The sequence below is a fragment of the Marmota flaviventris genome, chromosome 12 (assembly GCF_047511675.1).
Source record: "Marmota flaviventris isolate mMarFla1 chromosome 12, mMarFla1.hap1, whole genome shotgun sequence".
Lineage (NCBI taxonomy): Eukaryota > Metazoa > Chordata > Mammalia > Rodentia > Sciuridae > Marmota > Marmota flaviventris.
In genome coordinates this window covers 69,259,247-69,275,164 of record NC_092509.1, presented here as the reverse complement: position 1 = coordinate 69,275,164, position 15,918 = coordinate 69,259,247, and the positions used below count along the sequence as shown (strand labels likewise).

Here is a 15,918-nt window from a genome sequence, read left to right as displayed (position 1 = left end):
TTTTAAGCCAGGTGTGGTGGTGCCCATCTGTAATCCTAGTGACTTAGAAGACCAAGGTGAGTCAGGAGGATACCAAATTCAAGGCCAGCCTCTGCAATTTAGCTAGACCCTGTTCCAACTGTTTAAAAAATAAGTAAAAAGGGATGTAGTTTAAAGGGTTAAAGTGCCTGATGGGTTCAGTCCCTCAGTACATGGAGAAAAAGAAAATAAAAATAGTTTAACTTAAAGTCTGTGCAGTACAGGGTGTTAATACAATATGACAAAATATAGAAAGTCGAATGAAAAGTTAGAGTTTTATTCAACAAATGTCCACAAGATGGCACCATGAGAATTCTGTCTTACAGCTAACATCATTCTAGACCCTTCTGTGTTATATTGGTTATATTGTTAATATTGGTTTACTCAGCTTAAAGACATTCTTTTTCCTTTTAAGTGCTTCTTTACCCATCTTTATTTTATTCATTGCCCCTTATTAATTGAATTTTCTTTAGTGGGAAAGCTTAAATAGGGAAAAAGAATAGTTCCTTTTTCTAATGGTAAGCACAAATGAGAGAGAATATGTCAGTATGTGTAAGTATATAAGAACAAACAGATGATGCAAATCATAAGTACTGACTTTTAAAAACCCAAGGCTGTTTAGAATACTATTGGATATTAGATTGTTAGGGGTCATATGGATTAAATAATAAAAAGTTCATAAAATGTTGAAGGAATCAGAGTTTTAGAGTACAAGAAACATTAGAGATGATATAAATCCCTTACTTTACCACTAAAAATTTGGAGTTTCAAAGGGTTTAAACCATGTATCTAAAGCATTACAGGTATTTGATAACACTCTCAGAACTAAATTTTGCAATTCAGATTTAATTTTATGGCAGGGAGGATACATATGTGGTATAGAAAGTGCAGTGTGACCTCCATGACCACTGGGAGCAGTTTTGAAATGCTAGAGTTCAGAGAAGGTTATGAAGAGTAGCAGAATGAAAGTTCTTTGGGTAGAAAGTGAAGCCAAGTGATAGAGCTTTATTGTTTATGATAACAGTATTAGGTTGTAATTATGATTCATACGTTGTTTTGTGAACTTAGTTTTTCACCAAATGCACATCAGATATTGATGCTCTTTTCATAAATTTTCAAGGATGAGGCATAGACATATCCCAAGGATGTTTTTAAACATGTGAAACATTAAGGAAATGGTTCTTGTTAGTAATAGTAGCTATTACTAAGTGATGAATGTGGCAACAAATGCAAGAATCTCAACTAGATTAAGCTTTACATGTAGGTTATCACTTAAAATCATATTTGTTAGGGCTTCTTAATGGAAACTGATCTCTGTGTTTTCTACCTCCAGGTAACTTCTGTTCTGCTGGCTAGATGTCTTGCTTTGTGTGTGAAGCATGAGTGATTGCTACTAGGACAAGTAGAAATTCCCTTTGGTTGACTATGGCAATATTTGAACCTCAGAGTTTAGTGAAGGTTATCAGCTAATAGTAATGAGGCCATGTATTTTATATATAGTCACCCATGAGAGCCCACCTGTTGTACTAAAGGAGACTGATCTCTTTTTACAGATGGTCTTCAAATGCGGATTTCTGATAGCTTATAGTATAAAGATTTTTTTCCTGTGACAGCTCAACCTTTCCCCCTGGGGCCTGTCTTTCAGAGTTGGTGTCCTAGACAGATTTCGCTATACTGCCCTACTCTAAGCAGTTCAAAGCACAGAGGTGAGGGTAGGTAGGTGAACTGGGATGCTAAATAAACCCCTCGTTGTCTGTAGCTGCTTTTTAACAAGTCACCTGGGGCCCTCTAATAGCCCTGTGACTGGAATCTCTGTGATATGAACCTGGAGGCAGAACGCTTTCATAGAACCTTTGACTTCCCCCGCTTGCATCACTTCCCCCAAAGGCCTAGGTTTCTGACTTGATGATGTTGGTGAAGGAGGCACCTTTTACTCTTGTGGTGGCCTAGAGGGCCCCTGTAAGGATGGATTGACTTCAGGTTGGTTTAACTTTGACATATATTCTCTGTATTATATCAAGTATCAGTGGTTGCCCTGCCTAATCTTGCATGTTTCTTTTACTTATCTAAATAGAGACCTTATTATTTGCTTGTTGCTCCCCATATCTTACTTGTTAACTTTCTTTGTGGGTTTTAGTCTCTGTGTGAAATTTATGTATGGCTTTATGTAAAACAAGTTAAGCTATAGGACCACAGTTTCTAAGAATTGAACAAACACTGTATTAAGCTTATGTATTTAGGATATAAGGTGAATAAACTAGGTACTGAATACATATATGTGTATATTCATATATGAGTGTGTATACATATATATATACACACATATACATGACATAGCTATAAAAGCAAAGGGAGTTTTAAAATGTGTTTTAATAAACTTTTTATCAATATGACAAAATACCTAATGTAAACAATTTATTAGGAAGAAAGGTTTATTTTGGCTCATGGTTTCAGAGGCTTTAGTCAATGGTCAGTCAACTCTGTTGCTTTTGGGCCTGTGTCAAGGCAGTTTAACATGGTAAGAGCATATGGTGGAGGAAAGTGTTTACCTCATAGAGGCCAGGAAGCAAAGAGATGGGAAGGGGCTAGGATCCCAGTATCCTTTCCAAAGATACACCCTCAGTGACCTAACTTCCTTAGTGGTAGAGTGTTTGCCTAGCATGTTTAAGGCCTTGTGTTTCATCCTCAGCACTGAAAACAAACAAACAAACAAACAAATCATCTCTGTGAGCAGGTTGGGGAATATTTCATTGGTAAGAATGGAATTTAGGAATTGCTCAAATATGGAAAAGAGAGATGTCCACAAGTAGTGCAAGATGAATAGTGGCAGTGAGTGATCAAGGAGATGTGGTAGGGTTATGCTTTTCAAACTTGGTCAGGTGCCGCTTAACAGGAGAAGTAAAGGAATAAGGTAGGCAAGGAGGAGCAATGTCAGGAGTAAACCTACCTGTCTTTGTAATCACATCTGCCTTCTTTTTAAAGTTTGGAATTCCTTACCACTGGTTGTTGGAGGACCCATATTTTATAAATAAAGTTCATATAGCCTTATTACCAAATTCCTACTTTTTAACTCTTGCAGCATCTTTTTTTGATATTTTTCAGATACCAAGCTTAAGGACTTTGCACACAAAGAATTGTGTGAAATTCTGTATTATAGAATCCCCTGTAATCTTACCATACAGAGAAAAATTACTATTAATACTTAGTGTATCTTCCTAGACTGTTTTTTAATCTTTGTTTTCCAGTTAGAATTATAGTATCCATACTATTTTGCCATTTGTTTTTATATATCATGAAAACATTAACATTGAAAGTCTTCTACAACATGATTTTAAAGCTGTATAATAGTTAATCATAGGGAGGTATCATAATCTTCTATTGTTAGGAATTTGTTATCTTCAAATTTTCACTACTTTTTATGAGGAACATTTTTATACATGGATCTTTTTGCATATCTCTGATTGATTTTGGCATAAATTGCCAAATTTCTTTGGTGAAAAACATAAGCAGTTCTTGTGTCTTTGATATGCTTTGTTAAATTGTCTCCCAGAAAGGTTAAACCAGAAATCAAAATTTTTGTTTCTCTTTGTTTTCCCCAATTTGGCTTAAAAAAAAAAAAAAAAAAAAAAGGAAAGGAAAATGAAAAACAAAACACCTTTTCATAACCTGTTAGTATTTTTGTTGATGTTTGCTTGCCTTTAAAGATTCTTCATTTAAAACTAGGAAGAATTTGAGAAGTAAACATTTTATGTATAATATTTATTTACTTAGTTTTGCTATCTGACTTTCTCCCTAGATGTTTTACTTTTCTGATCTAATTTCATTTAATTATGATTCCCTTTGCTAATAAAATAAGGTTGCAAAGATAACAGGAAGTATTTCTATGTTCTTAGATTTTTGTGGTCAAAAGCCGAGAAACTGAGTACACATAACTTTACCCCCTTGCCCTTTGGTATTATTGTTCTTGTTAGAAAGGAAAATGCTGCAAAGGATGAAATAAAACAATGTGATAGATGGTATGAAGGTTACAGTGACAAGACACCAGAGAACAGACAAAAGATCTGTAACACAGCATTTCCTTTCTTTTGTGATTAGTTGTATAAACCAGAACGTTTGTTTTCAACTAAATTGTGTATTAGTAGATTATCTAGTCTACTTGGTATCATTAAAGGAAATAAATTTGCATTGAAATACATAAAACATTAAAAAGCCTAGTAATATGAATAACTTTTAAGATTGCTATAAAAGATTTTGGTTATGGAGTACTGCCTGTATAACTGAAATGTCAGGGAACTGAAATGATTTGATTTTCACTAGGTCCAGTGAATTCCAGTTGAGATTGTGGGCTTAATGGAATCTGTTGCTTTTGGGGAACAGAATTAATACTTAGTGCGGATTCTAAGGTTTTCTGGAAAAAAAAATGAAAACAAGGATATATTGACAGGGTGCCAAAGTAGTGTCTAAAACTGATTTGAAAATTTAGCTTAGCTGCCAGTTATATGTTTTTACTCTAACTTACTTTATTTGATGTTAAGTAAGCAATTTGAGTTTATAATAGAGGTTGGCAAACAATGGCCCATATTTTCCTATGGCCTATGAGCTATGAATGTTTTTTACATTTTTGGTTGAATAAACACCTGAACATATTATTTTGTGATGTAAAATTATATGGAATTAAAATTTCAGTATCCATAAATAAAGTTTTATTGGAATAAAGCCATGCTTATTCATTTATATGTAGATGATGGCTGCTTTTGTGCTTCAACAGCAAAGTTGAATAGCTACAACAGAGATCATATGGTTGGAAAAGCCTAAAATATTTTCTCTTAGACCCTTTATAGAAAAAAAGTTTACTGATCTCTGATCTTACATTTGTAAAGTCTAATCCACCTTCAGTTTTTTTATGTATTCATAATTTTTTTTATGGAAGGTCCTTAATATATTGCTTACATGAGAATACCTATCCTAGTCTCTGGATATAGAGAATTCCCAATTTACAGAGTGGTTTATTTGAAATAATAGGAGGAAAAGTGCAGAGACTTCAGTTTTGGATTTCCATCTTTAGTTTTGATTTAGCATTTAACCCTAAGGAAATAATTTTTTTAAATGTATTTTCTTTTCAGAGAAACTTAGCAGTTAATATTCAATTGTGATGCAGGTCTCATAGGTGTTCCTAAATTCTTTTTTTTATAAAACACAATTGTGACTCCTATATAATGCTGTAGATCTGAGGCTCTCAAAATGTGGTCTTCAGACCTCTGGGTGTTCTTAAGGTCTTTTCAGGGGCTCCACAGGCAAAAATATAGAAGAGATAATAGTATTAGGACATTCTTTGCCTTTCCACTGTGTTGACATTTGAACTGATTATGCAAAAGCAGTGGGGGTGAAACTGCTATGTCTAGGCATGAATCAGGACAGTGATGCCTGACTCAGCAGTAAACATTGCATATACTTGTAGTAAAACCAATGCTGATTTTTCTTAAGAATGTTTTTGATAAAGCAGTGAAAACTGTTAATTTTATTAAATATCAGCCTTTGGGTACATGTCTTCTTGAATATTCTGCGTGACAAAATAGGAAAGATACATATAAAGCCCTTTGCATACTGAACTATCAGTATGTAGTGAGGAAAATGATTTGTGTAGTTTTTGAAGTTATGAGCCAAACCACTTGTTTATTTATTTATTTTTTAATGGGACACCATTTTGCTTGAAACAACAATTGATAAACTATTGTTATTCAAACTTGTATACTTGACAAAGTTTTTCTTGAAAGTGATTGAAAGCTGACACTTCAAGGCAAACAACTGATAGTGTTTACTGCCAGTGATAAAATAAGAATTTTCAACCCCAAAGTAAGAGTTTTGGATCATTTCTGTTTGCTACTTTTGAGTTTGACAACTTCCATATACTTAAAGGATTTTCTGATGAGATTGGTGATGGTATTAACAATTATGATTATTTTGGATGTTGTAATAATGAAATGTGGGGAAAACATTTGGAAGATCTGTGTAACTCAGTAAACCAGTATTTTCAATTTGTTGTCACAAACTTAAGCATGGGTAAAAGATTCATTCAGTATACAAGATAGTCGAATGGATTTGAATGTAATAAAAATGGACATTTCATTGATAGAATCTTATATTTCACAGTACAGCTAGATTTAAGAAACTATTGCTTGTGGAGTTTTGATGTCTTTAAATTAAAGAACAATATACACAGTAATCTGAAAAGAGTACGAAAACACTTGTGTCTTTTTCAGTGGTATATCTATGTGACATTTTCTTCATATCTTTTGACCAAAAAAAATATGACACTAGATGGTATGTAGAATCAGATATGAGAATCTATTCATCTTCTCTTAACCTGGACATTAACAAGATTTTCCAAAATCTTCTCTCAATAGATATTTTTGTTTTGTCACATAGAAGTTATTTTTCATAGAATTTATCAGTAGTCTTTAATGTTTTATTTAAAAATATTTCTCAGTCTTTCTTAGTATCAATACAATGTTAGTAAGTATTTAGAGATACAATTCACATTACCCAAAAGCTTTTTGGAATCACCATTTTTAAGAATGTGAAAGGAAGTTCCAAGGCCAGAAAGTTTGCTGTCTGTTCTTGTAGAAGATGCTTAATTTACTATGAAATTAATTAAATGGGAGAAGAAATTCTTACATTTAAATATTAAATAGTTAAGTAGAATTTATTATTTATTTTTTATCTTTTGGTCTGAAAACTAAGGTACATATATAGTCCAGCTTTGTTTCTAAAACAGACCAAAACAAAATTGTCTAAAATTTTAATTCTTTTTTAAAAAATATTTATTTTTTAGGGGGCTGAGGCTGTAGCTCAGTGGTAAAGTGCTTGCCTCGCATGTGTGAGGTACTGGGTTCAATCCTCAGCACCACATAAAAATAAATAAAGATACTGTGTGTTCATTTACAATTAAATAAATATAAAAAATTATATTTTTTTAGTTGTAGTTGAACACAATACCTTTGTTTTATTTATTTATTTTTATGTGGTGCTGAGGATTGAATCCAGGGCCTCATACGTGCTAGGCAAGCGCTCTACTGCTAAGGCACAACCCCAGCCCAAATTTCAATTCTTTTAAAAATCTAAGCGTACATTTTCCAGATGTGCATGGGTACCTGAAGGCATACCTAAAAGATGCATTATTTAATCATTATATAATTTTTATTTAATTGTCATAGTGGTTATAATTTCATGATAGTCTATTATGGCTCATATACATTAGCAGTTTCTCATTTAGAAATTTGCCCAATAATTAAAATTTAAGGAACTTCCTCTTAGTCACACAGTACATTTTAAGAACTGGTATTGAAGTACTTTTTTGGTATGACTCCAAAACTCTTACCCTTTGTGCCTTATGATAATGCTGTTGTTTACAGCAGCTATGTGTGCAAGCAACAGTTTTCAAGATCTTGGTTTTGATAACAAGGCTAGATCAAGGCTTGTCTTCAATTTTAGTTTGGTGATTAAGGTAAGCAAATTGTTTTCCAGGGTTATAAAGAGATGGTATAAAAGTGAATGAACTACGCTCAAATAAATTGCTAGACACTGATTTCCATCAGTAAATTACAGCCTTCCTAATTGAATTGGATTGTATGAAAAAATGAACAGCTAGAGTGATTTGTATTCTTTTGGCTGATGCTCAATTTAATATGTTTACTATTGTGATCATATTTCTAGGCTTCTCCAGTGACAGTGATCTGATATCTCTTACTGTTGATGTGGATTCTCTTGCCGAGTTAGATGATGGAATGGCTTCCAATCAAAATTCTCCTAGTAGAACTTTTGGTCTCAATCTCTCTTCGGATTCCTCAGCATTAGGGGCTGTTGCTTCTGACAGTGAACAGAACAAAACAGAAGAAGAACGGGAAAGTCGTAGCCTCTTTCCTGGCAGTTTAAAATCTAAGCTTGGCAAGAGAGATTATTTGGAGAAAGCAGGAGAATTAATAAAGCTGGCTTTGAAAAAGGAAGAGGAAGACGACTATGAAGCTGCTTCTGAATTTTATAGGAAGGGAGTTGATTTACTCCTAGAAGGTGTTCAAGGTACAATTTTATCTACATTAGTATGTTTTGGCATGTTCTTATGTTGGTATGTGGGGGAAAATGTACATATAACTATATCTTCTGTATAATCTTATATAGGAACAAGAATGAAAATGAGAAATTACTGAACTTCAAGTGAGATTATCAGAGGTACTTAACTCTATACTTTGATCAGTTAATCTACAAAAATAATTTTTTTTTTTTTTTGTGGTGCTGGGATTGAACCCAGGGCTTTGTGCATTCGAGGCAAGCACTCTACCAATTGAGCTATATCCCTAGCCCCCAAAATGAGATTTTTTTTTTTTTTACAAAGTCAACACATCTCCAAGTCTCTTGTACGAATAAAAATTTTTTTTTTCTTATTTGACTGCATTGTTCCTCAGAAGTATTCACAGAGATTCTCTAGTGCTTTTACTCTCAATGAAAAGATAAAATAAAATAGGCTTTTAAACCAAGAGCGTAAAAGGTTCTTGGATTTGCCTACCATGCTGTTCTTTGGGAGTTTAAAGAGGGAATTAATTACAAAAAATCTGCTCTGATGTTCCGGTGCTATGTGCTAAAACATCCTTGGTATTTAATTGACATAGATAGAACACATCAGTGTGCCATCTTTTTGTCTAAAAGTTATCTGCATTTAATCTTGAACACTTCATAATGTTACCACTTGATGGCACCAGAAAAATAAAAATTGTTGCTTCAAAATGAGAATTTTAAATACATATCAACCAATAACAAAAAATATTTCACTTAATTACTTTGCTGGTTATGGTGGTTAATTATTTCTCCATTGGGACTTGACACTAATCCTACTAGACCTTTGTCTTAAGGAATTTTAACTATTTAAACGTATTTCTCCTGTTTAACATGTCTGTCTGAAACCATAGTATCCAGTCCTGTTCTGGATTGGGTTTTATTGTTAATGTGCTATTGAATCCCAAAAGTTTAAATAATTGACTTACTGCTTTTAGTCCTTTTTTTTGTTTATAATATGATAGTATTATTCATTTCGTATTTACTTACTTTCTATGTTTTTACTAAGCTGCCATCTTAAGAATTCTAATATTTTAACCCATATATAAAAGAACCTCTGTTTCAATCCTGATGGCTGTACATTTAACTCCAGTCTGTGTATTCTGTTTAAAAGTCTACCACCTAACAGACATATGGACATTATCCTTTAATTTGTGGGAAAATTGGGGGCTCTAGCTTGTGAACTTGATTTGACATTTATGCTCAGAAAAGATGTTTCCTCGGGGAAAGTTTGTTCCAGGGTTACTGAAACATCATTAGAATCAGTAAAACCAATAGATAATTTTAATTTAACTCTTTTTATAACAGTTATTCCTTTGACCTTGGTTTGGATTAGCATGTTTATAATAAAAGCAGATAGAACACAAAAGTTATCTGGATATCTGATAATCCAGAGAAAATAATCTTTCAGAGCTATTTAAAAACACTTTACACAGAGATTTTGGGAGCTGGAAAATTTTGTTACTTCACTACTAAACTATTCATCCTAAAGGAGTTTATCTGGATTGTTAGTAGATCTGATAAAGGTGGCTTGATGTTTTTCTTCTTTAATTGGAGTTTGTGCAGCTGAGACTAGATGCAAAGCACAATAGCAGTGGTTCTCTTTGCTCATCCAGCAAAGACGCACGCCTGCATAGTGGTAACTTCAGATTCTCTTTTTGAACCTGACACTTCTCTTATTCCTTAATCTAGAAATGGCACCATGGACTCTCAGGTCTTTATGGACTTAAGAGAGAAAATCTAAAAGTCAAGGTAGAAGGAGTCAATCGAATCTTTGGAGAGAATAGTAAAGTACATACCATCCTTTCATATCCATCTTGTTATACATTACTACAAGATGCTGATATGGTTAATCTGTATTCTCACGGTGGGCTTCCTGGAATAGTTGTGATAATGTACAGTGGCAAATGGACTGCATAAAGGTGTTAATGAATGTTTAAGTAACAACTCATCTATTACATGCCTGTCACAGTATAAAGGTGTTTTTCTTATGTTATTTTTAATCTTCAGGTCAACTCCCTAAGCTGAACCATGTCTGGTCATACTTGTGCTTTGTCTAAAGGTACCAAAATTTAGAGGGTGCAGACATTTAATATAATGATTCTAAAAGCTTGGCACCTATTTAGCAAGAATAATTATTTAAAACAGGAAGCTACCAGATGGTGAGCATTGTTAGTAATACCCATCTGTGGGCTACATTATGAATTACAGAATTGATTTGAGAGCTGGTTTGGTATAGTTTGTTCCAGATGCCAAAATTGCTTGTTTGTAAGGTAGTTATTGTAATCCCCATTTTACAGGTGAAGGAACTAAGACTTGTATAAATGAAGCAATTTGCTCAGGGACACAGCCAGTTAGAGTTGAGCCAGAGCTTTAATCTAGGTTTTCTAAATCTAAATGTCTTCTTTCCACTATACTGTGCTACTTCTCACACATTACCCCCTAATTAGATAAGTTTTTTCAAATGGAGAAGCAGCAATTCTCCAGTATCAAATATGCTCTGTTTTGAATATAGTTACGGTTTAGATAGGAGGTGTCCCCCAAAACTTCCTGTGTTAATGCAGTCATATTTAGAGGAAAAACAATTAGAATATGAGAGCTATAACCTAATCAGTCCTTCCTAGTTTGAGTGGACTAAACTGGTGGTAACTGTAGGAAGGCTGGGCATGACTGGAGGGAGTAGGTCATTGGAGGCATTCCTGGAAGGGCTCACCTTCCCTGCAGACCCTTCCCCTTTCTGTCTCTGCTTCCTGGTTGCCTTGAGTACTTCTCTGTCATGGTGTTATGTCTCACCTTGAGCCCAGAGTAGTGGAGTCATTTGACCTTAGGCTGAACCTCTGAAACTGTGGGCCTAAATAAACTTTTCCTCCTTTTAAGTTGTTCACGTTAGGTAATTTGTCACAGAAATGAAAGCCTAATATTCATTCTTTCCCATCGTCCATTGTTTATTCACCCAGCTACCACCAGGTTGATCATTTAGTAAGCATTTATTACTCACATGTATCAGACTCTGTGATAGGGAATATAAAATGTTTTTTCTTGTGAAAATATAAAATATTACTGAGTGGTGAATCTTCAAAATGAGATTTTTTGTCAATTCTATAGTATGTTAATAAGATCCATGATTGTGTAGTATTTATCTCATTGAAAATATTTGGTAGATGTGCTGCTTTAGCTATCCGTGTTACTTTTTTAAAATTTGGTAAAAATGCCAGGATCTTCTAATCCTTTTCTTCATTTTCATTGTCCTCCTTATTTGTTCTTTATCCTCCTGTCCTCTTTCCTCTCCTCTCCTCTTTGTTTACATTGAAATCTCTTATATATGTTGTGATGAAATTTATAATGAAAAGACCTCCTAGATATCATTGATGCTTAATTTTTCTTTGAAAATTTTATTGATATTTTTGAATACTAAGCTTACAGGTGCAAACCATTTTTCTGCCATTCTTATTCTGTTAAATGGTTTAATAAGCAACACCAAGCAATTTTTCATAATTGCCCTATTCCTAGATAGATGTGTGCTAGGTTCTTAGGGCTATCCATACATTTTTCAAAAACTGTGACCTTGTGTGTTCAGGAACACTGTATAATTCTGTGTTTCTCATTGGGTCTTGATTAGTCTTCCTGGGTGAAACCACAAACTCATGTCTACTTCCATATTTCTTTTGAGTCACTTAAACTAGTTCCAAATTGAGCTATACTTTGCAGGGTTGTTTCTAGAACATGTTTAGTCCCTTTAAATGTGGCTAGTCTCTGTGTACTCATAATAATATATAGTTAAGTGCTGTATAAAATAGCTGAGACCTTTGATTTATTCTTTTGAATAAGAATTACTCAAATATTTGGAAATGAACAGAATAGTCTTGTTTGCTTTAGAATGGATGGACCTGAGAAAGGTTATCAGTCTTGGTTTGATAAAGGGAAGAAAGTCATATGATACTGTATTGTTGAATTTCAGAATGAAAAATCACAACTTTGAGGTTTATTTGAATTATTTACAGTGTTTGTTAACTCAGAAGGTATTGTGAAAGTATTTTCTAGTTGACTTTAAGTTATTGCCCAATTTGGCATAAGTCCAGCAAAAGTAAGAGCTACATTTTTAGTGGATGATCGTGGTGTGATCATCTTGCCTTCAAATGCATTGACTTCTAGCATTTTTAAATTTATGAACCCCTTTGAGTTTTTTTTTCAGTATTATTCTAACTATTTAGGTCTCCTTGACATTTCATATAAATTCGAGAATTACTTTTTCTGTTTGTATAAAAAAGGCAGTTGGAATTTTCATAGAAATTATATTAAATCTATAAGTTTTGGGAGTATTGCTATCTCTCAACAATGTTAAATCTTATCTATGAACACAAGATGTCTTTTAACTTGTTTATATCTTCTTTAATTTTCTTCAGCAATTTTTGTGGTTTTCAGTGTATATAAGTTTTACCTCCTGGATTAAATTTATTCCTAGGCATTTTATTTTTTGAATGCTATTGCAAAAGGCATTTTAAAAATTCCATTTTTCTCTTTGGGGCTGGGGATATAATGGATATAGTGGTAGAGTGCTTGTCTGGCATGCATAAAACTCTGGGTTTGATCCCCAGGACACCACACACACTCACTCTCTCTCTCTCTCTCTCTCTCTCTCTCTCTCTCTCTCTCTCATGTGTGCACACGTGCACACACACACACACACACACATATACTAAGTAATAAAATAAATAAAAATTTTGTTTGTTCCTAGTGTGTATCAGTTTAGCTGGGGTTTGTATGTTGATCTTCTACCCAGCAACTTGTGGAATTTGTTATTAGCCCTAGTTGTTTTTATTGTGGATTTTTGGTTTCCTGTATATAGGGTAAGGCATCTGTGAATATAGATAGTTTTGCTTCTTCCTTTTTAATTTGAATATTGTTTCTCTCTTTTTCTTGTCTAATGCTCTGGCTAGAACTTCCAGTACAGTGAAGAATATTCAAAAAGCAGGTATCCTTGTCTTGTTCCTGAACTTAGGGGTAAAACTTTTAATCTTTTACCATTGAGTATGAAGTTAGCTATTGGTCTTTCGTAGATATCCTTTATAATGTTAAGGAAATTCCATTTATTCTTAGGTTTTGAATATTCCATCCTGAAAGGGTGTTGGATTCTGTTAGTCACTTTTTCTGCATCAATTGAAGTGATTATCTTTTCCCCCTTTTGCTTTATTAATATGTATATTTATATTGATTTTCTTATTAAACCACTCATACATTTCTAGGATAAATCACATTTGCCATAGGGATTTATATCCTAAATTTGACTCCTCTTGTATGTTTTGGTATCTCTTGGTATCTTTTATCATTGTCATATAGTTGGAAAAGAAGGACTGTTCTTGGAATCTGAATTTTTCTGTCCGTCTTCATCTGGAGCTTGAGATTGTTGAGATTTTGTCAAAAAAGCACTATAAGACAAATTCAGAATGTTTCTGTCTGAAAATTCCCACTGCCTTTTAAAAAACAAGTTATATTCTTCACTGTAATTCAGTTAATTGCCTTAGTTGGGAATTTTTCAGATCTTGACAGTTTTGAAATTGGCTAGAAAAAAGCATTTTAAAGAACTAAAATTGAGTTTAAAAAATAGATTCGAAATAATTTAAATTTGCCACTTACCCTTCTGTCTTTCCCTCCCATCAGCATTCTGATTTTTCCTTTCTTTAGTTGACCCAACAGAAGAAAGCAGTTACTAATGCAGTGAACTCAGAAAAACTGTTTCATAGGTTCAGAGAGAACATTAGAGTCTCTATTCTTGATGTTCATGAATGAAAAGAGTTGCCTTTTAAATTACCCTGTACTCAGATCAGTCCTTCTTTTAGGTTTTATGTTAGGCTGGACTCTTTCAGTTATGCTAACAAAAACCTAAGCAACTCAAAGAAGCTCAACATAGAAAAGAGTGTTTTAGCTCACAGAAATTAGTGTTTCAGTGGTTACATACAGCTTGATTCAGGTGTTCAAGAAATGTTACCTGGGCTCTGCCTTTCTGTTTGCTGTCTCTGTTCATACCATGTACTTGGTATTCCCTTTCTCTCATTTATTCCTCAGGATCCTAGGAGAGAGGGAGCTTTCTGTAACAAAGTCCCCTGGGAGGATTGGCCAGGCATGAGTCTTGTATTTCCACCTTTGCCTTTTTAACCTAGTTAGGCATAGGTTATTTGGTCATCTCTGGGAAGGTGGACAGAACTATCTGTGATGAACCACATGAACTGAACATAACATAGAATGTGGGAGGAATAGACCAGAACAAGGTACAAACAAATTAAAATGTCATCTTTTACTTATTGTTACTGACTCAACAATGCCATTTATTATTCTTTATCTCCTTGCCTTTAAAAAATATTGCTTTGTTATTTATGTGTTCTCTCTTATATGTTTCCTAAACTATAATTCTCTAGAGAACAGGCATCATAGCTTTTTCTTAAAACTTTTAAGTGAAATATAATTATATAAACAGAAAAGTACATATCATATGTGGTGTAATGTATTTTCCCACAAGGAAAGCTCCCATGCGACTGGCAACTGGATCAAGAAGCAGAACTTGATCAGTACTGTAGATGCGTCCTCATCTCCCCTTCTAGTTTCTCCTTCTCTGAAGGTAGTTGTTATCCTGATCTCTTAATAGCATTGAGAGGATGAGATCTGATTTCTTCTCTTGTTCTTTGCATGGCGCTTCAGTCTTTCACTGCCACATCTTCCAGAGGTATGGCTCCTTTTCATGTGTCTGATTCTTTCCCAGGAAGAAAGCTTTACCAAGCCTCTTACTTGTAGTTCCACTCAAGTCCAGGCCCTTCTTTGTAAACTGTGCTTCCGACTGATAGGGGTAGTTTTTTTTTTTTTTTTAATTTTTTTTATTAGTTGCTCAAAACATTACAATGATCTTGACATATCATACATTTGATTCAAATGGGGTACGTAATCTTAATCTTATTTTTCCACGTGTACAGATTGCAGGATCACATTGGTTACACAGCCACGTTTATACATAGGGCCATACTAGTGTCTATTGTATTGTGCTGCCCTTCCTATCCCCTCTCCCCTCCCCTCTTTCTACCCAATCTACTGTGACATGTTTCTCTCTCTCTCTTTTTTCTTCCCCCTCACACCATCTTATATGTAATTTTGCATAACGATGAGGGTCTCCTACCATCTTCCGTGCAATTCTCTAGGGGTAGTTTTTTCATGTGTTTTGGTTTAGGTCTTCTGTGCCCCTCTATGTCCCCGTCCCCACTTCAGGGAATCCCTTAAGCTTTTTCTTCCTGTTCTCCACATCACTGACCTGTGACAGTGGAGCCCTGGGAGCTCTGTTGTAATTTGGTTTATTTCTCTGTTTACAGATAATCTGCACAGTCATGGTATTTTTTTGTTTTCTAATACTGCTAAAAATATGGGTCGAATGTGGGTTTATTTTCTCTCTTGATTTTTTTTTTTTGTTTGTTTTTTGAGATGTTATGTGGGAAAATTTGAATTGTGTAGCTGCCAGTGTCCTCCAGACCTAAGAGTTGACATAGATGGGTTTTGGAGTGTTGAACAACTTTACTCAGTTGTGTATGTATTATACATTTTATATTATCCTTTTAAAATACTATCGATTTGATTGCTGAGATTTATTCATGATTTATGTATATTTTTGTTTTTCATATATGTGTACGATGAATTAAGAGATAGTTGTAGACATCATGGCTGTCACCCCATAGTTTACCTAACCAGAAAATAGGGTTGTTCTTCTACATATTTACAAGGCATTTAGTATACTTAAGAAATGTGAGAACAGTTCAA

The 15,918-nt window shown here is 34.0% G+C and overlaps 1 protein-coding gene across 2 annotated transcripts in view; it reads left to right on the top strand.

The window, feature by feature from the left end:
• Nucleotides 1-15,918, top strand: part of Rps6kc1 (ribosomal protein S6 kinase C1) — a 196,608-nt gene that overhangs the window by 65,813 nt on the left and 114,877 nt on the right. For both annotated transcript variants that reach the window (XM_027934804.2, XM_027934803.2), the window contains exon 6: nt 7,732-8,094. In XM_027934804.2, the coding sequence (XP_027790605.1) occupies nt 7,732-8,094 (363 nt within the window). The remainder of the gene's footprint in view (nt 1-7,731; nt 8,095-15,918) is intronic.